Consider the following 22,940-nt stretch of genomic DNA (forward strand, 5'->3'; position numbering starts at 1 on the left):
GATGATGATATCCTTTTCTTCCCACAACTAGACTAAGGATTTTATATTGTCTGTGTTATTGTTTACAACCACTGAACCACAATTATTCACGTGTGGCAAGATTCACTCGTTTTTAGTAGGCTATATAGTGTAGGCTTAGAAGAAGCCTTTTCAGAAGTTAATTTAATGATTTCCATTTAATGATTTCATGTATCCTCATCTAATGCACCGTATGCACGCTGTTTAAAGGCCGTGTAGGCTTTTCAGAAGTTAATTGAATGTTTTCCATTTGCGCTAATGCACGCAACTGTTTTCGCCAGGTTTTAAGGTCTTATTTTAGTTGTTTCTCATAAGCTCGCAACCCTCCTTGCCCATCGGCCCCCACCTTTGCGCACAGATTCACCGGGAAATACTCGGTCGCGTTCCGACTCCCTCCTGAAGTCCCCGGATGCGTTCATCGCGTATTGATCTCGGAAATGTGCCTCATTTGCATGTACATCCGGGCATTTCACACATTCCGGCTATTGTGGCCTCATTTACTACTGTTTTAAGCCAATCACAATCCAGTATTTGAACACGTGACTAGAAAAAGTGGTAGAACAGCCACTTCACACTCAATTCCACCAATCAGCACCACACCCAACTCTCCAGTCTCACAGCATTCTCTCTCTCTCTCTCTCAGCATCATTCTCCACCTTATAGGAACACAAATGGGAAACAATATAACACAAGCCACAACATACAAATATATTCTCAACTAATCATCAATACCAAAATTATAACCAAATACAAATATAATAATTAATACAAATACAGCTGGCCGTAACAAGCATCCTTTAAAATTGCCCTGAAAAACCACTTACAGGCGGCAGCCTGTAGCCAAGTGTAAATAAGCCAAGTGCTTTACTAGGATCTCTTTTTAGTTGACCTCGTACCAGTGAACTGTACCGTCATGAAACTGTACCTTTTCCTATGCAAACTGACAATAAAGTCTTCAATCAATCAGTCAATCAATCAATCAATCAATCAATCAATCAATCAATCAATCAATATCTTTTACAGTCTCTGGTAAAAACCCTCACGCAAAGGTATCTAAATAATTAATTACAAATAAAGCACCCAATGTGTTAATAATAATAATAATATGCCCCCAAAAGCATGTTTATTGGGTTCTCCCCTGCCTTCCTGTCCTCTCATTGCTTCATTATGTGTAATGACCAGATCGTGACCCTTGTAGAGTCCCAGTGTAATGACCAGATCGTGACCCTTGTAGAGTCCCAGTGTAATGACCAGATTGTGACCCTTGTAGAGTCCCAGTGTAATGACCAGATCGTGACCCTTGTAGAGTCCCAGTGTAATGACCAGATCGTGACCCTTGTAGAGTCCCAGTGTAATGACCAGATCGTGACCCTTGTAGAGTCCCAGTGTAATGACCAGATCGTGACCCTTGTAGAGTCCCAGTGTAATGACCAGATCGTGACCCTTGTAGAGTCCCAGTTAATGAGGAAGAGAATGTCCATGCTGCAGCTGGCTCAGGGCCTTCTGGCAGAGAGCCTTCATAGTCCAGTCATTTTAGGCAAAAATTAGGCTAAATCTAAAACAAATTGCAATAGTAGCAAACTCAACTGGTTTTGTATCCTCATTATGTCCTTAGTGAGGGATAAAAAGTCCCAAGGAATCCCATCAGGGGAAAGTTTTGAAAATGACCTAACTACCTTCACTTACTATACCCTATACACTAGAGCTTAGATCGGGCCTAAAAAAATTAGCCCGGCCCAACCCACCCCACAGAACGGCAGCCCGAGCCCGGCCCAAAGCCCGATACATAATTGACAATTGGAGACCGACACAGCCCGCAGCCCGACATTATAAACAAGCTTAATTGCTGCAGCAGCCTTTTTTCTCATATGGTGATTTGTTAAGAACAGAGTCCTTTTCCAACTGTCTTTATATAGACCTATAAAAGACATTGTAGCAAGTACCGTGCTAATTATGGAACAAATAAACATCGGAGCCTAATTCTTCAATCAATCAAAAAGCCTTGCTGGAAAACACAGCTGACGGCCGCCGCTAAATCAGACAGCAGGCGCACAGGCTATTATAGCTACAACGTTCACACAACGTCTATTATGATTATTAGGATACAAAAAGTGTCTGTGGACTGTTTCAACGATGTCCTCCGCTCTGCTCTGCTCGACCAGCGCTGGCACTGGCAGCGCATGCATGCACTGCACACGCCACAGCAGCGAGCAGCCAGCCACACGCACACACACAGCGCACGCACACACACACTCACGCTCAACTGTCAAGTTGCGAAACAGCGCAGCGGTGCAGCCATAGAGTCATGAGCGCGCAGTTTACACAGTCACAGAGACATCATGATACTGTGCTGCGCTTGCCTACCGGATTATAAAAGCCCGACCCGACCCATAGCCCGTCATATACATGGAAATTCGAGCCCGGCCCAGCCCGCGCCGCGCCGACCCGTCGGGTCCCGTCGGGCTCGGGCTGAATTTCTAAGCTCTACTATACACTACACTATAAAGGAAAAAAATGACTCCCAAAAAATCTGCTTTAAGTGGGATGTGAGGGGTCAAACTATATATATCGAATATATGTATATCGAAGGTAAAGCTGTGTGTTTAGTTTGCAGGGAGCACTGCCTTTTGGACCAGCGGCCCTCCACAATATTTCCTGTTGTTCATGTGGCCCATTATTGCCCACCCCTGGTCTAAGCTGTAATCCTGTAGCCTGGCGGGGCCATACGTCATACTGCATTCACTTACTCATTCCTTCCCCAGTATAACGTCTGGCCTTCGGCCTATTGGCAGCTTGAAAAGTGGGCGGGAGTACTTGCCTTGACAGACAGACTCCTCTAACCAATCAGCGTAGCAAAACATCTCTCAGCCAGTCGGAAGAACAGCAAACAAACACGTCTTTTCGGCCGATGAACTCCGCTAGCACATCCTCCTGTTGCATCTACATCACCGTCTACACAATCAGGGAAAGCTTTTCACTTGTTGTCAGTTGTGCCCTGATCAGAAAATAATCAGGATACTCACTGCCTATGCCAGGAAGGCCAGACGTTATACTGTGGAAGGAATGAGTGAGTGAACACAGTATGACGTCGGGCCCCACCAGGCTAGTAATCCTGGGCTCTGCTCTCCCTCTGCCAACCTGGGGAGAGCCCTGAACTGAGCTCATGCTTCCTTCAGTGCACGAGGAGTGAGCAGGCCGCTTGTTATCTGTTCCTTTCCCCTCCATCAGGCTCCATATTGCAGTCACCTGAAAGGTTTCACTTTCTGGTTTTTGTTTACTAAACATCACACGTTTTTAGTATTTTGTCCGGTTGTGATGCCATCAAAGCTAAGCTTCACTCAGTATTTCACATCCATTTAAACGGTCCAACAACACCCCAACTGTTTTATTTCACTAATTACTTTATTTCATCCTGTTGTCACAACATGCAGAAGGACTCTGAATGATGTTCTGTTCACCAAGCCAAGGAATTCATTTACACTTTGTCCATCCATCCATCCATCCATCCATCCATCCATCCATCCATCCATCCATCTTCAACTGCTTATCTGGAATCGGGTTGCGGGGGTAACAGTTCCAACTGAGACTTCCAGATTTCCTTATCCTGAGCAACTTCCTCCACTCCCTCAGGGAGTATACCGAGGCGTTCCCAAGCCAGTTTGGAGATATAATCCCTCCATCTGGTCTTTGGTCTGCCACGGGGTCTCCTCCCAGTGGGACGTGCATCGAGGACCTTCCTAGGAAGGCGCTCGGGGGGCATCCGTACTAGATGCCCAAACCACCTAAGCTGACTCCTTCCAGATGTAGGCCAGATGTAGGCCAGATGTAGACCAGATGTAGACCAGATGTAGGCCATATGTAGACCAGATGTAGACCAGATGTAGACCAGATGTAGGCCAGATGTAGGCCAGATGTAGACTAGATGTAGGCCAGATGTAGGCCAGATGTAGACCAGATGTAGGCCAGATGTAGGCCAGATGTAGACCAGATGTAGACCAGATGTAGGCCAGATGTAGGCCAGATGTAGGCCAGATGTAGACCAGATGTAGACCAGATGTAGACCAGATGTAGGGGTGGGCGATATGGCGATAATTATCGTCTCGGCGATACAGCTTTGCCACGATATGCTATTTCAGATTATCGTTTCTCTCGTGATACAGTGAATGCACATTCTGTGAGTCGCATTTCTATACTTTAATTTATACTTCCATGTACGACGGTTTCGTTTACAAAAAAGAACAGATCTACAAGCTTCCAACTCGGTGCGACGCAACGCATTGTTTGCTTGAAGATCTGCTGGCTTTCCACACACGCTGCTTACGTCCCCGCCCCTTCTTGCCAGAGGGGGAAACTAATGTCAGACGCTGCCGCGGGCTCAAAGAAACAGCAACAATGGACAACGGGGAAGATTACGCAGATGAGGATGCATTTGTCCCCAAAAAGAACAGTACGTCGGTGGTATGGAACTACTTTGGCTTCTCCACAACAGACAGGGACCAAACAAACGTAATTTGCAAACTTTGCAGAAAAGATAATCTGCCAATGAAAGATGGCAACACGACGGGGATACGACACCACCTCAAAACAAACCACGAGAAAGAATATGCAGAAATGCAAACATTACAAGGGCCTCGCCATGCAACGCCTGCAGCCACACAAGCTCAACCCAAACAAACCACATTAAAACTGGCATTTGATAAAGGCATTCCCTATGAGAAGAGCAGCAAACGCTGGAAAGAGATCACCGAGGCGGTGGCATATTATATCGCCAAGGATATGCGCCCAATAAAGTCAGTTGAAAACAAGGGCTTCGTCAGGTTGCTGAAAATACTCGACCCACGGTATGTGTTGCCCAGTCGCAAGCATTTTTCCAAAACGGTCATTCCCAAACTTTACACCGAAACCCGTGAGAAGACAGAAGAGCAAGTTCAGAAAGCCCTGTTTTTTTCAACAACGAGTGATCTATGGTCTAGCCTCACGTCGGAGCCATATTTAAGTCTGACCATTCATTTTATTGACGGCTGGAAGCTGAAAAGCGTGTGTCTCCAAACGATATACTTCCCAGTAGACCACACAGGGGAGCTCATCGCATATGGCCTAAAGAACCTGCTCCAAGCCTGGGGACTGAACGAGGACAACATGACGTGCATGACCACAGACAGCGGGTCAAACATGGTGAAAGCTTTGAATGAAAACGGCTGGACTCGCCTGCAGTGCTTTGGACATCGACTTCACCTGGCCATCGGTGAGTAGAATGTTGCCACTGGCATTCAGATACGGGAGTTTTATCATAATACTTTAATTAATATATGACGACAACGAGAGAGAGAGAGAGAGAGAGAGTGTGTGTGTGTGTGTGTGTGTGTGTGTGTGTGTGTGTGTGTGTGTGTGTGTGTGTGTGTGTGTGTGCGTGCGTGCGCGCGCTTGTGTGCGTGTGCAAGTCAGATGCGGGAGTTTTATCATAATACTTCAATTAATATATGACGACACGACAACGATAGTGTGTGTGTGTGTGTGTGTGTGTGTGTGTGTGTGTGTGTGTGTGTGTGTGTGTGTGTGTGTGTGTGTGTGTGTGTGTGTGTTGTTTGTGACACTTGCTTTGGCAATGTGCACCAAAACAATATAAATATAATTACAAATATGAATAGTTTAATGAAAACGAATTGTGTGATTAACCAATGTGAAACCCTATTTAAATACTAACAATACTATTAGTAATACTTTGTCTAAATGGCCTACAAGTTAGGCCACATTTTCCCTAGTTTGCATTTTTTGGGAAAATAGTTGGCAGAGGTTAAATCAAATTAATAAATATATTCATCTTCTATTTCTTAGAAAATGGTGCCAAAGACCCTCGTGTTGATCGCACTGTATCCATCTTGAAGAAGGTGGTCAGTGCTTTCTCCTTCAGCTGGAAGAAGAAGAGGGAGCTGGCTAGGCTTCAAACAGAGATGGGGCTACCTGAACACAAGCTGAAAACCGACTCACCAACTCGATGGGGTTCCAAACTTGCTATGGTTGAGAGAGTGTTGGAACAGGAAAAGGCCCTTTCTGTGATCCTTAAGGCAGACAAGAAGACAAAGTCTTTGGCCCCTGGTTACAACGAGAAGGATGTGATGGAGTCCATGGTGAAGGCCCTTGGTCCACTGCGGCACTTCACAGATGCACTCTCAGGTGAGGACTGTTGACTGTGTGTCTTTATTTTAATTTTGTATGATTTTAATATTTTAATTGGAAAAGTGGCAACAACTCAATATACTAAATAATCATGATAAAATAAATAACCTGTTATTTGTTTGTCTTTTATTTTATTGTTTAGGTGAGGACTATGTGAGTGTGTCTTACGTGAAGCCAGTCCTTCACCTGTTCAAAGAAGACCTGTTGAAAGCGGATGATGATGACACAGACCTCTCCTTGAAAATGAAGACGACCATTCTCGATTACCTGGCTGAGAAATACAGCAATGCCCACACTGATGACCTGCTGGATATGGCTTCGCTTGTTGATCCAAGATTCAAGACGCAGTACATTGACAGTGACAAGAAAGAGAAGATACTAGCCAGAGCTGTGTCTGAGCTTGAGTCCTTGCTGACTGTCACTGAGCAAGCACAGCGTCCCACAGCATCAGCTCAGCCTCAGCAGCCTGGCCTTCCATCTACCTCCACATCACAGAGCCCTGAGGCAGAAGCACCCCCCGGCCCCCAGGCCCACCACTTCCCCCCCAAAAAGAAAGCTAAGAAATCACTGGCCAACTTTTTGATGACCTCTGCTGTAACTGCAGCCGTCACATCTGCTCCTCCTCCCCTAAAAGAAGCAATAGAGGGAGAATTGAAGTCTTACCTGTCTCTACCAAATTTGCCAATGGCCAGAATTGTAGAAGGGGAAACAATTCCAAATGATCCTCTGGAATGGTGGCAAAAACATGAGGCAAACTTCCCAAGAGTTAGCAAACTGGCTATAAAGTACCTGTGCATTCAAGCAACCAGTGCTCCCTCAGAGAGAGTTTTCAGCACTGGTGGCAATATTGTCACATGCCAAAGGGCAACTCTCAAACCAGAGAAAGTTGATCAACTGATTTTCCTAGCAAGAAATCTGTGACTGTTCTGATCTGTCATAACAAAAAGAGAGAGAGAGATGCTCTAAAGCCGAAAAAGACAGACAGAGAGAGATAAGATGCCCTAAAGAACTAGTATTCAGTCCTAGAGACCATTCCTCAGTGATTTTTATTTTACTGTTACTCTCCTTGTCATGTTAATTAATGTTACATTACTGCCAGACAGTGCTACCTACTCTAAAACAGAAAGTGAATTGTTTGTTAAGCTGTGCCTTGAATATTTTATTTTATTTAGCAAGAGAGTGCACTTTACAGTATTTAGTTAAGTTGTCTACATGTGGTGAAGAAATGTATTTGTTTTACTGAGAAGTGAGAAACAGTGCCTTGAATTTGTTTTACTGAGAGAAGTGAGAAACTGCCTTGAATATATATATTTTTTATTTTCTTTAGCAAGAGAGTGCACTTAAAGTTTTAAGTTGTTTACATGACCAGAGAAAGTTGACCAACTGATTTTCCTGGCAAGAAAGCTGTGACTGTTCTGATTTGTCATACCAAAAAGAGAGAGAGAGAGATAAGATGCTCTAAAGCTGTCTAGTCAAGACAAGGTTGCACTTGCACACTGGTATTTGGTGCCTTGAATATATATATATATTGTCCTATAAAAGAGAGTGCCCTTGTTTACAGTTTTAAGTTGTTTACATGTACAGTAAGTTTACATGAGAACTGTGCCTTCAATTCAATATTTCTTTGTGCACTTGTACACTGAATTGCAGAATTCATTAAAATCTGCTGCTTGTTGAAAGTTGAAATGGTATTTTGGTCTAAATGGTCTGTTCCGTTACCTTGTAGGTGGTTGTACAGTTAAATAGCTTTAAAAAATCCCATAAAAACCAACATGAAAACGTATCGTGATAATATCGTGTATCGTGATACTGCATGAGTCATATCGTGATAATGATTTTATCCATTATCGCCCACCCCTAACCAGATGTAGGCCAGATGTAGGCCAGATGTAGGCCAGATGTAGACCAGATGTAGGCCAGATGTAGGCCAGATGAAGACCAGATGTAGGCCAGATGTAGACCAGATGTAGGCCAGATGTAGGCCAGATGTAGACCAGATGTAGACCAGATGTAGGCCAGATGTAGACCAGATGTAGGCCAGATGTAGACCAGATGTAGACCAGATGTAGGCCAGATGTAGGCCAGATGTAGACCAGATGTAGGCCAGATGTAGACCAGATGTAGACCAGATGTAGGCCAGATGTAGGCCAGATTGGAACCTGGGCGTACAACAGACTTTGGTCCTTCCAGGACTCAGAAGCTTAGAAATCCTTGCTCACATTGCTGGCCACAGGGTGGCGCTATTATCACCGTCTGCTCTATGACGCGTCCACATCATTACATAAGGAGGAAAACAATAAAGAATTAAATAAAGTAATTAAAACAGTTGGGGTGTTGTTGGACCGTTGTCCTGGTGACAGGGTTTATCCCATTTAGGGCCTAGAATTATTGAATGCTTTAACCAGTGAGAAATAGCAGATCTACAAGCTCGCAGCGCGGCACTCGGTGCTTGTAGATCTGCTATTTTTGAAAAAGTTGTGAAACTGTGTGCAAATCTTTGAATGTATGTATTTTCAAAGCAAACGTTTATAACAAAAAATTTGCTTCTGGGTGGTCCCTGGAACTAAATATTTTGAGACGGGGGTCCGTGGCCAAATACATATCATTTTGGGGGTCCTTCACATGAAAAGGTTTGAGAACCACTGACATAGTAGTCTCTCAAGAACAGACTAACTGAACTCCAGTTAAGTGAAAAGCACCTTTTCTTTGACGATGGCTATAGCCAGATTGCTGACATAGAAACATAAGGTTTCACAAAAGAAACCTTAGAAGGATTCAAAAGGCACTTATAGAATCGGGTCAAAATGATAATTTTCACGATTTTTCAAAAATAGCAGATCTACAAGCTCGCAACGCGGCACTCGGTGCCGCGCTGTGAGCTTGTAGATCTGCTATTTTTCACTGGTTAAAGCATGAAATAACGATACACTATAATGTGTACCCGTTGTGAATGGGTTTAAATGGATGTGAAATACTGCACAGTGATGACTGGGTGCGGTGTGGTCGCACACGCACACGCACACGCACACTCACACACACACGCACACACACACGCACACTCACTCACACACGCACACACACACGCACACTCACACACACACACGCACTCACACACGCACACACACACACACACACACACGCACGCACGGAACACACACACAGAGGGTGACAAGGGGACAGAGGTTTATATGGAGTCTTGTGGGGACAGTGTGAATGGAATGGTATTTACCACAGGACAACACTTCACTCAGCTCCAACACAAAGCCCATTTTCCACTGGCCCAACACCACACCACTCCACACCACACCGCCCACTTGTGCCAGGTTTTCCACTACAAGGACCTGGGTAGAGTGGTGTGAAAGCGGTACTAAACGTGGTACTAAAGAGTAGGTCTGAGCCAGGCCAAACAGGGCCAAACACTTCATAATGACTGATCACTCACTGACTTTTCATTTAGACCACCAGGATATAGTTGTAATACATGATAATAGATTCTATTGTGTTATGACCACTATTATAATCTATTATAGTGTATTATAATTATCATAGTAATACATTAATACTTTATAATGTATTATAATCACAGTTATAATCCATTATAGTGTATTATAATTTAGGATAGTTGTAATACAAGTTTATATTGTATTATAATCACAGTTAAAAGGGTCAATTTGTTTCTTACCGATAGGAGTACTTTTGTGTAATGGAAAATGTAGATATTTTTTTGTGGTGTGGTGTGGTGTGGTGTGGTGTGGTGTGGTGTGGTGCTAAAGCTGCAGTGGAAAAGGGGCTAAAGACACAAAGAAAGTTACAGAGAAGTAAGAACAAGATAAAAAAGAAAAACAAGAACAGACAGTACAGTAAAGAGCAAGGTACATCAAGAGAGGGAACAAATAATATATAAATATATACATATACATAAAGTGTCCTTAAAGGGGAAGACCACCCATTTTCAATATTGAACTATGTCATTAATATACCTTAGAGGAGTTGTGTGGAAATAAAAAAATAAAAAGTTCCCCCTCTTCTGTGTTTGCCTAGAACTGGAGGATTGATTTTGGGGTTTGTATTGCAAATCACAACTTGAATACATCACACGGTTGTACTTTACAATACAAACCCCAAAATCAACTCTCCAGTTCTAGGCAACACAGAAGAGGGGGATTTTTTTTTTTTTTACACACAACTCCTCTAAGGTATATTAATGCCATAGTTCAATATTGAAAATGGGTGGTCTTCCCCTTTAAGCACAACTATCACAAAAGTACAGTGTCCAAAACAAAGTGACCATAGCAGTCAATGTTAGTTAGTGCAACAAGTATCTCACTGTCATGTCAAACACAAGCAAAACATACTCAAAACTACCAACACAACCTAATAGTGCAGCGTCAAAAGGTCAGTGCGGGAAAAAAAACAACTCAAAAGGAAAATGAACTAGAAAGGGTGTCACAGCCAGACGCACATGAGCACCCTCCCTGGAAGGTCCTTAGAGGTCAGAGTCAGTACAACTATAGTTCCGTCATCCTAGGTTAGGAAGGTAGTCCTCCTCAATCGACTGCTGTGTGTCTCGTTGTACAGCTTGACCCATTCAGAACGGGTACACATTATTGTGTATCCTTATTTTATGCTTTAACTATAGCAAAATAGCAGATCTACAAGCTCAAAGCGCGGCACCGAGTGCCGCGCTGCGAGCTTGTAGATCTGCTATTTTTCACTGGTTAAAGCATTCAATAATTCTAGGCCTAAATGGGTTGAGAGCAGCCGGTACAAAAGACTTTCCTAGTCTCTAGCATCAGTTTCACTCCAGAGAACGGACAACACCAAAGACCAACAGCCTGAAGACAGATAGACAGACAGACAGACAGACAGACAGACAGACAGACAGACAGACAGACAGACAGAGTTTTGTCCTCCATGTTGATGGGGATTTCTGGGGGAGTCCTAAACCAGCCGTGATTTCACTCCCTCCGAAGTTACGAGGGATCAATCAGGGCCCAGTATGCAAATGAGGGGCAGGTTGATCGCAAGAGGTGTCTTTCCTGACGATGTGTTTTTTAGATGCCAGGGTCTCGTTGAGATTCTGACATCTGAAATAATGTACTTATTGATTATCCTGATAATGATAGCCATTGTTAACCCTTAAAATCAATTGATTAGTATTTATCTGATGGCTATGCGTCGTCTTAAAGGGGAAGACCACCCATTTTCAATATTGAACTATGTCATTAATATACCTTAGAGGAGTTGTGTGGAAATAAAAAAAAAGTTACCCCTCTTCTGTGTTGCCTAGAACTGGAAGATTGATTTTGGGACTTGTATTGCAAATTACAACTTGATGACATCACACATTGTACCTTACAATACAAACCCCAAAATCCATCCTCCAGTTCTAGGCAACACAGAAGAGGGGGAACTTTTTTTTTTATTTCCACACAACTCCTCTAAGGTATATTAATGACATAGTTCAATATTGAAAATGGGTGGTCTTCCCCTTTAACGAAAGTGCTGGAGCTTGGTGGAAGCGCTGCGTTTAGGGGAGGTCACGTCTTGCGGTGCTGGTCTGTTTACATCCCCCAGCTAAACAAACACATGTTTACATCCCCCAGCTAAACAAACACATGTTTACATCCCCCAGCTAAACAAACACATGTTTACATCCCCCAGCTAAACAAACACATGTTTACATCCCCCAGCTAAACAAACACATGTTTACATCCCCCAGCTAAACAAACACATGTTTACATCCCCCAGCTAAACAAACACATGTTTACATCCCCCAGCTAAACAAACACATGTTTACATCCCCCAGCTAAACAAACACATGTTTACATCCCCCAGCTAAACAAACACATGTTTACATCCCCCAGCTAAACAAACACATGTTTACATCCCCCAGCTAAACAAACACATGTTTACATCCCCCAGCTAAACAAACACATGTTTACATCCCCCAGCTAAACAAACACATGTTTACATCCCCCAGCTAAACAAACACATGTTTACATCCCCCAGCTAAACAAACACATGTTTACATCCCCCAGCTAAACAAACACATGTTTACATCCCCCAGCTAAACAAACACATGTTTACATCCCCCAGCTAAACAAACACATGTTTACATCCCCCAGCTAAACAAACACATGTTTACATCCCCCAGCAAAACAAACACATGTTTACATCCCCCAGCAAAACAAACACAAATAGATCGTGAATAGGGTAAAAAAATATATAATAATAATAACTAATAGATACCACAATGACACTTTTCCAGTTGATTACTTACATCAAGACTAAGAAGTTTTCGGAAAGTATATGTTTAGATATGCAAATTAGGCATTATATGCCATTTACTTGACATATTAGAGACAAAAAATAATTACAGAGGGGATTTTAGATCTCTCTCTCCCTAAGTATGAGGAAAAACACATTTTGAGAAAACGGCCTTTAACACAACGGAAACCAAGGTTTCTAACATTTCTAGCTGTAGCTGCTGCCGTCGTTCACTTACGCTTTATTTTGAAGTGCCTCGGAAGCTTCGTGCGTGTGCACGTGAGTGTCCACTGACGATTGAGGAGGATAATCCATTTGTTTACAAACGCTCGCGAAACTAAAATCCAAACCGGGGCTGACCATCGCGGTAAAGTGTCGCCGTGAAAACAATCAGATCTCTGCTTCCCTGGCGTTGTTTTCATCTCATTCATAGATAAAGCCCTTCTTATGTTTCAAAGTAGAATGTAAAGCAATGTAAACTGCCTCACATTTTCTCCCCCTGTCTGCCTGCCTGCAGCTGGGGGGTGACGTAATGGACTCGGGTCATTCAGAGGGCAGCTGCAGGCACGTACAGTTAACTCTTCCTTGCCTCGTCTGTCAACGAGATTGGCAGGGGGACACCTAGTGGCCATAACTCGTCCCTGAACGAGTTTGGCTCCCAAGTTGTTAAAGACACACCCCCATCCTATACAAACCAATTGTAACTTCAAACTCCATTTTAATAATGTTAGATTCATCAAAAACACCTGTCCTCGGTTCTGGTGACTCATACTGCCCTCCTAATACGTGATGGGGGTTTCTTTGATTCATCTTTTATTTATTTTTTATTGTCTATATATATCTTTATTTTATACAATATGTATGAAAACAAATGCTGTTAACTCGGCACCTTCACGTATGAAATGAACATCTATATGTGTATTTTGAACGTTAATTTTTTGCATTAGTTTGAAAGAAGACCTGTCGAATATTCGACTATTCGAATACTTTGAGGTCGAATAATTCGAATACTAAAAATCACTATTGGTGAATGCCCTAGCAGACAGACACACTGAAAAAACAACATCCGGGGGAATTCCTCACATCTTGCCCTGGCTTCTCTCTCTGGAGATGAAGAGGAGTAACCCTGGCTCCTCTCTGCAGATGAAGATGAGTAACCCTGGCTACTCGAGGTCACCAAAGACCAAAGTGTGGCCTGGACTCTAAAACCACCACATTCCTGTTGTCTGTGCTGCTGTTATTAAAATCCCTGCACAGAGCAGCCCGAAGGCAACATCTGTGTGCTTTTAGAACTCTAGACCAGGGGTTTTCAAAGTGGGTGACGGGGCACCCTGGGGCAGTCCAGGGGTGCCGCGACATAATCTGATAATATTTGGAATTTATTTTGGACTCTTGTGGCTGTTATCTCAACGTTTTCCTCACAACATAATCACTAAAATATGGTCACTGTCGGGCAGAAACCTCATATCTCCAAATTTCAAATGTGTACGTCTTTTGGTAAAGCAAAGCCCTGCTTCATCATACAAGACTGTCGCACAAAACTGGTGAAAACAGCCGATGGATCTGCTGTTTTCACTAGTTTAGTACATTTTTTAGATGATAAATACAAAACGAACGGTTTTGGACATACAAGGTTTCCACCCGACAACGACGATATGCTATAAATATAAGGTGCTGGGAGTGAAAATTATAATGTAGGGGTGCCTTGGATTAAAACAAATATTAATGGGGTGACCTGAGACAAAAAAGTTTGGGAACCCCTGTGCTAAATGCTTAAATTGTAAATTGTACAGTTTGACCTTCAGGCTTATAGAGGCTTTTGTGGTGCTTGTGGTGCTTGAATGTCTGGTGATGGGCCGTCAAAGTTTGGTGCATCCTCTGCCAAGCGCAGACATAGCTGAGCGTATAGTGAACAGACATAGCTGAGCGTATAGTGAACAGACATAGCTGAGCGTATAGTGAACAGACATAGCTGAGCGTATAGTGAACAGACATAGCTGAGCGTATAGTGAACAGACATAGCTGAGCGTATAGTGAACAGACATAGCTGAGCGTATAGTGAACAGACATAGCTGAGCGTATAGTGAACAGACATAGCTGAGCGTATAGTGAACAGACATAGCTGAGCGTATAGTGAACAGACATAGCTGAGCGTATAGTGAACAGACATAGCTGAGCGTATAGTGAACAGACATAGCTGAGCGTATAGTGAACAGACATAGCTGAGCGTATAGTGAACAGACATAGCTGAGCGTATAGTGAACAGACATAGCTGAGCGTATAGTGAACAGACATAGCTGAGCGTATAGTGAACAGACATAGCTGAGCGTATAGTGAACAGACATAGCTGAGCGTATAGTGAACAGACATAGCTGAGCGTATAGTGAACAGACATAGCTGAGCGTATAGTGAACAGACATAGCTGAGCGTATAGTGAACAGACATAGCTGAGCGTATAGTGAACAGACATAGCTGAGCGTATAGTGAACAGACATAGCTGAGCGTATAGTGAACAGACATAGCTGAGCGTATAGTGAACAGACATAGCTGAGCGTATAGTGAACAGACATAGCTGAGCGTATAGTGAACAGACATAGCTGAGCGTATAGTGAACAGACATAGCTGAGCGTATAGTGAACAGACATAGCTGAGCGTATAGTGAACAGACATAGCTGAGCGTATAGTGAACTATACTTGGGCTCTTCAAGGGCTTTGTCAACAATCAGCAAGATGACTCCTTTTAACTCATTGAGTGCCAATCCCGAACTAGTTCGGCTTTATTAGCGTATCGCAGTGTGCCGATCCCGAACAAGTTCGGCTTTTAAAAAAAAAAAAAAAAAAAAAAAATTTGGAAAAAAATTTTTTTGAATTTTTTTTTTTTTTTTTTTGGACCCCATCAAATCTGGTGAACATGATTTCAATCGCGATTTTGCATGTTCCACCCCCATACAACCCCATCTAACATACAGGGCAGCCATGTTTGTTTACATAACATGTAAAACATAATGGCGATTATCTCAAGAATGCCTGAACGGATTTCCAATCGGATTTTTTTGTTTGAAAGCTGTGAACAAACTGCACAAATCCACTCCAATGCAATCCAGGATTGCATTGGATTTTTTAGAGCTCATTCTTCTCTGTTTTTTTCCCATGCATGAGGTGTGCAAGGTTTAATCATGGCTAAGTTGACGAAAATAAGGCTTCTAAAATGCTTGGTAGCCAATAGCTAACTTCAAGCTAACTTCATCCTCTTCCTGTACATGCACAAAGGAAAGTGTTCAGGCAAGTCATGGCTGCAGGGCTTCTGCATATACCTGCATATACCAGCATATCTCTATGGGATTTTCTCTGGTCACTGGGCGCCCTCTAGTGGTGAAAGGGGTGGCACTCAAAGAGTTAAGACCAGTTTTGCATCTACACCCACATTCAGGAGCTCAAGGCATAGCTTGTCAAACTTCTCAGGGGTCAGCTTATTAAAGGTGATACACCATGCATTTAAAAAGTATTTATGTCATAGTGTTTATGTCCCAAAAACGTTTTTCAAAAGGTTTGAGGCTAAATTACCACTCCTGAATAGAGAGCCTCTCTCATTTTTGAATGGCTCTCAGAGCATTTCAGCTGCAGTACCACCTTTGGCCTGAACTGCGCCCCCCCCCAAATAATATTTTTGAAAAAAAAAAAAAAGATTTTCCAAAAAATTAAAACATTTTTTGTTTTATGATGACGTCACAATCGGCAGATGACGTCACAATCGGCAGCAAATCTGGATAGCCTGTTTTGAGAACCCGTGGGATACTTTTAACCTTCGCCTTCTCAAAACCAGATAAAGACACAACGGTCAGAAATGGGACTTTGTGAGGATAGAAGGTGCTAGTGGGACCCCAAAAAAAGGTTTTAAAATAGGAAAAGTGAAATTTCATGGTGTATCACCTTTAAGTATGCCTCTCACTTTTCTGAAGATTGCATCATGTTGTTCTTTTTCATTGGAGGAGCTGACCTCTGGTGAACTGTGAACAGTGAACTGAGAACAGGTTGAAGTGTGAACTCACCGCCATCACCCGGCTGGGCGTGTGGACCATGGATCTGCTGCTGAAGCCTCCCTGATTCTGATTGGACGAGAAGGTCCTGTAGGATGGACCGCCGTGGTCTGAGAGAGAGAGACATAGAGACACAGAGAGAGAGAGAGAGACAGAGACATACTGTAAGAGGACAGGACAGCGCATCAAGTCAGAGCGCGGTGGTCACAAAAAGTCAAGTCCTAAATAAACCTCCCCATTAGCTGGACAACATGAGCGGCCTCGTCAATTCTAATCAGTTTGGGGGGAGAAAATAGAAAGTCTTCAGAATATAGAACATAGTAGATCTACAGGCACACTGAGCTACAATGAGCTTGTAGATCTTCTCTCTAGCACTAGCACTAATGCACCCTTTATTTCCATTAAATAAAGGGTGCATTAATATATAACGCTTTAGTCAAACCTCCTGTAACTCCAACTCTTGGTCATTCTAATGAAGGATGGACAAAATCCACTGTATTCTATGTATAAACCTCCTAACTCCACTGTATTCTATGTATAAACCTCCTAACTCCACTGTATTCTATGTGTAAACCTCCTAACTCCACTGTATTCTATGTGTAAACCTCCTAACTCCACTGTATTCTATGTATAAACCTCCTAACTCCACTGTATTCTATGTATAAACCTCCTAACTCCACTGTATTCTATGTATAAACCTCCTAACTCCACTGTATTCTATGTATAAACCTCCTAACTCCACTGTATTCTATGTATAAACCTCCTAACTCCACTGTATTCTATGTATAAACCTCCTAACTCCACTGTATTCTATGTGTAAACCTCCTAACTCCACTGTATTCTATGTATAAACCTCCTAACTCCACTGTATTCTATGTATAAACCTCCTAACTCCACTGTATTCTATGTGTAAACCTCCTAACTCCACTGTATTCTATGTATAAACCTCCTAACTCCACTGTATTCTATGTATAAACCTCCTAACTCCACTGTATTCTATGTATAAACCTCCTAACTCCACTGTATTCTATGTATAAACCTCCTAACTCCACTGTATTCTATGTATAAACCTCCTAACTCCACTGTATTCTATGTGTAAACCTCCTAACTCCACTGTATTCTATGTGTAAACCTCCTAACTCCACTGTATTCTATGTATAAACCTCCTAACTCCACTGTATTCTATGTATAAACCTCCTAACTCCACTGTATTCTATGTGTAAACCTCCTAACTCCACTGTATTCTATGTGTAAACCTCCTAACTCCACTGTATTCTATGTGTAAACCTCCTAACTCCACTGTATTCTATGTGTAAACCTCCTAACTCCACTGTATTCTATGTATAAACCTCCTAAATCCACTGTATTCTATGTATAAACCTCCTACCTTCAGGTTCAGGTTCAGGTTTATTAGTCACATGCATATCCATACAGGTACAGACATACAATGAAATGCTTGTGCCAGGAGCACTCTCAGCCTTATTACACACAGAAACATCAACCCACAACAACAAGACAACAACAAGTCACCCAAGACAACCCAAAAACAACAAAAACCATACAGTGTAACAGTGTACAGTTTAAAAAACTGCGTACAGTGCACATGACTACCTAGGTCTCGCTTTCATCTTAAGCAACCTGATTGCTTGAGCATAAAAACTATTACTGAGACGGGTGGTGTGCGATGAGATGCTCTGGTAACGTTTTTTGGATGGGAGGAGATAGAACAGGGAATGGGCGGGATGACTGCTGTCCTTTAAGATGTTCTCTGTCTTTTTCTTACAGCGTGTGTTATAGATTGTGTGTAGCTGTGGTAATTCTGTGCCAATGATTTTGGCAGCTCTCTTCACAATTCTCTGTAACTGTTTACTGTCTTGAACAGTCACGTTACCAAACCACACTGTGATGCATCCTGTCAAAACACTTTCTATGGTACAGCGATAGAAATTTACAAGAGCCTTGGTGCTCAGGCCAAATCTCCTGAGGCGCCTCAGAAAGTACAATCGCTGCTGCGCTTTCTTAAAGGTGTATTCAGTGATAATGAAAGTGGCCGGGGGTCATCTTGTCCCTTACTGGCCTTACAGTATGGAAATGTTTAGTTTTTTATAGATTTTTTACACCATTATAATGGTCTCGTTTTGATCATTAGACCCAATCACTGAATATCGCTAGGCCTACGTCTCCAGCTTCAGGATATGTATGATACTGATTTCCCACGAAACTGTGGCATTTTATGAGTTCAGTAGTTTACAATCTAGGCATTTAGCAGACGTTCTTAATTCAGAGCGACTTTGGTTCTCAAAACTTTTATTTTGACCATCATAACTAAACGTCATACTCTACCCTGATTGGTCGAGGACTGGCTGGCCACCTCTGAAACCTGAATCTAGCTATGCTCGTAACACGGTCCATGGTGGAAGTCCTTATATGGTCAGCACACATTCTAGTGAGGAGAATGAATGGAAAATGTACCAATTATATTTGTATTTGAATGAAATACAATCACTGAATATACCTTTAAGGATACCTTTGCTGTTTAGAGACCATGTGAGTGAGTTTGTTATGTGAACACCCAGGAATTTGAAACTGTCCACTATGTCTACAGGTGAACCATTTATGGTTAAGGGACTGTGATTGACTTTAGACTTCCTAAAGTCAACGATGATCTATTTTGTTTTACTAACATTTAGAGAGAGATTGTTATTCTGGCACCATAGGGTTAGCTCTTCAATTTCCCTCCTATAGGCCCTCTCATCATCGTTGGATATTAGTCCTATAACCGTGGTGTCATCTGCAAACTTGAGAATAGAATTATTGCCACACCTGGCAACACAATCATAGGTGAACAGACTATACAACAAGGGACTGAGGCAGCAGCCCTGGGGCGCTCCAGTCCTGGTCAATATCTTAGATGAATGCTTGTTCCCTATTCGTACAGATTGTGGCCTGCCTGTCAAAAAGTCAAACAGCCAGTTGCAGATACTACTGCCAAGACCAAGACCCCTGAGTTTCAACACAAGCTTAGATGGTACAATCGTGTTAAAGGCAGAGCTATAATCTATGAAGAGTAGTCTGACATAAGAGTTCTTTTTCTCCAGATGTTTCAAGGCAATGTGTAGTGCGAGAGAAATAGCATCATCGACTGATCTATTAGCACAGTATGCAAACTGTAGTGGATCAGTATTGGCAGGGATAATGTGCGTTATATGTGATATAACCATTTTTTCCTGACACTTCATAAGAACAGAGGTCAGAGCCACAGGGCGATAATCATTAAGACAGGCGACAGGTTTTTTCTTTGCTATGGGTACAATTATGGTTTCCTTGAAACACAACGGTACCACACACAATGACAGGGACATATTAAAAATGTCAGTAAAGACCCCCGAAAGCTGGTCGTAACACAGCTTAAGGACACGTGAGGCTATCCCGTCAGGGCCGGCCGCCTTATGAGTCCCAACGCTTTTAAAAGTTTTACCTCCACTGTATTCTATGTATAAACCTCCTAACTCCACTGTATTCTATGTATAAACCTCCTACCTCCACTGTATTCTATGTATAAACCTCCTAACTCCACTGTATTCTATGTGTAAACCTCCTAACTCCACTGTATTCTATGTATAAACCTCCTAACTCCACTGTATTCTATGTATAAACCTCCTAACTCCACTGTATTCTATGTATAAACCTCCTAACTCCACTGTATTCTATGTATAAACCTCCTAACTCCACTGTATTCTATGTATAAACCTCCTAACTCCACTGTATTCTATGTATAAACCTCCTAACTCCACTGTATTCTATGTATAAACCTCCTAACTCCACTGTATTCTATGTATAAACCTCCTAACTCCACTGTATTCTATGTATAAACCTCCTAACTCCACTGTATTCTATGTATAAACCTCCTAACTCCACTGTATTCTATGTATAAACCTCCTAACTCCACTGTATTCTATGTATAAACCTCCTAACTCCACTGTATTCTATGTGTAAACCTCCTAACTCCACTGTATTCTATGTGTAAACCTCCTAACTCCACTGTATTCTATGTATAAACCTCCTAACTCCACTGTATTCTATGTATAAACCTCCTAACTCCACTGTATTCTATGTATAAACCTCCTAACTCCACTGTATTCTATGTATAAACCTCCTAACTCCGCTGTATTCTATGTATAAACCTCCTAACTCCACTGTATTCTATGTATAAACCTCCTAACTCCACTGTATTCTATGTATAAGTCAAGTCACCATACCCACTTTGATGAGGAAGTGTTGTGCTGTTCTAAAAACATGTTTGTTTATAGTTTTAGTATTTTTCTGAAAAGTTACCATTTTGGACATACAGTAGCAGAGATATCAGTTTTCTTAAAATATTAAGCTCCAGACCCAAACATGTGACAGATCTACAAGCTGCTTTAAACAGATCGCCATGCGGCGAATTACTTAAACATTTAGTTTTCTGATTCATGGAATTTCTTAGATTTCTTTCTTTTTTTAATGAAAATCTTTTTTTGGGTGGTAATGTTTTTTTTTTTTTTTTTTTTTTTATTAATAATTTTTATTATTTTAATCGTAGCTTGTTTAAAAGGATCCCTGGCTAATACAAGTAATATGCCTTAATACATTATAATTGTCCTCTATAACTACAATGTAAAATTAAAAACACCTTAAATATTGTATTTCTTCTAGAAATAGCTAATCTTTCACTCAATAGGGGAAATGCCTGTCGCAAGTTGATGATGTCATAAATGTGATGTGTCATTTTTATGGCATGCATGTGCAAAAAACCCAAAACACAAACACATTTCAAATATTGATTTGATGCTCATATTAACCATAGGAAGTATTATGTTTGTTTTTATTTGCACATGCATGCCATAAATTCCATAGGGATAGATCACACAAGGTTTTATGACATCATCAACTTGTGACTGGCATTTCCCCTATTGAGTGAAATATTAGCTATTTCTAGAAGAAATAAAATATTTAAGGTGTTTTTAATTTTACATTGTATTTATAGAGGACAATTATAATGTATCAAGGCATATTTGTCGTATTAGCCAGGGATCCTTTTAATGTTTATTTTGTTTGTGACCCAGTGCTGTAGAGCATTGAACTCCATGCTCTGACCTCAGCTCTAATGTTTACTCAGACACAGCTCTGTGCACACTCTGTTTTCACTCACAGACTGGATCAGACGTTATCTCCATGTTCTTAACTTGTTGCGTGTGTTTTTACCCTAAATCAACGCCCTGCTTCATCATACTACCCTCTGGTAAACACGATCTACAAGCTCTAAGCTGTTAGTTCTGCGCCCCAGAGCTAACAGCTTAGAGCTTGGAGATCTGCTACTTTTGTCGTTTTTAAATTTGAATCCAGATGAGCAACAGTGTTGGTCATCTGAGGTTTCAATCTGTTTAAAAGGATCCCTGGCTAATAAGACAAATATGCCTTAAAGGACAACTTTAGTTTTTTACAACAAGGGTTCATATTTTAGATTGTAATTAAAGAATATAAAAGATGAGTGTTAAATTGGTTTCATTTACTTCTTTCTATTGTTTTAGGGATTCTTATTTCAGTGGTTGGGGGCATGCGTACAAGTGGCTAAATATGTCATTTTACACAGAATAAGCCCATTTCCAAGATACAACGCAACCTTTCATGGTTGGATGTGACTTATGGGGGCTAGAAGTGTTACTGTAAATAGCAATAAAGAAACTGCTGGCTTATTGTGTCTAAAAAGACATATTTAGCCACTCGTACGCATGCCCCCATGCGTACACATGCCCCACATTTTAGCACGGTAAACGAGATAAAACAATAGAACGAAGCAAATGAAAACATTTTAACACTCACTTTTTCTTTTCTCTGATTACAATCTAAAATACAGTATGAACTCTTGTTGTAAAAAAACAAAGTTGTCCTTTAATACATTATAATTGTCCTCTATAAATACAATGTAAAATTAAAAACACCTTAAATATTTTATTTCTTCTAGAAATAGCAAATCTTTCACTCAATAGGGGAAATGCCCGTCGCAAGTTGATGATGTCATAAAACCATGTGTGATCTATCCCTATGGAATTTATGGCCTGCATGTGCAAATAAAAACAAACATAATACTTCCTATGGTTAATATGAGCATCAGATCAATATTTCAAATGTGTTTGTGTTTTGTTTCCATCTGTTTAAACATGTTAGTGGGTCACAGGGATCCGTGTCACATACATGTTACACACATGTTACACACATGTTACACACATGTTACACATGTGACATGTGTGTGAAAGTGAACTGAGATCCCGAGGCCTTGACAGCCCATACATCCACACAGAAAACCACTTTCTGGTCTTGACAGCCCATACATCCACACAGAAAACTACTTTCTGGTCTTGACAGCCCATACATCCACACAGAAAACCACTTTCTGGT

The 22,940-nt window shown here is 41.6% G+C and overlaps 1 protein-coding gene across 1 annotated transcript in view; it reads right to left on the reverse strand.

The window, feature by feature from the left end:
* Positions 1-22,940, reverse strand: part of LOC308288215 (uncharacterized protein) — a 68,999-nt gene that overhangs the window by 14,457 nt on the left and 31,602 nt on the right. The window contains exon 2 of the mRNA XM_080729589.1: positions 16,515-16,612. Coding sequence (XP_080585715.1) covers positions 16,515-16,612 — 98 coding nt within the window. The remainder of the gene's footprint in view (positions 1-16,514; positions 16,613-22,940) is intronic.

This window comes from Nannobrachium achirus, assembly GCF_963921795.1.
Source record: "Nannobrachium achirus genome assembly, chromosome: 7".
Lineage (NCBI taxonomy): Eukaryota > Metazoa > Chordata > Actinopteri > Myctophiformes > Myctophidae > Nannobrachium > Nannobrachium achirus.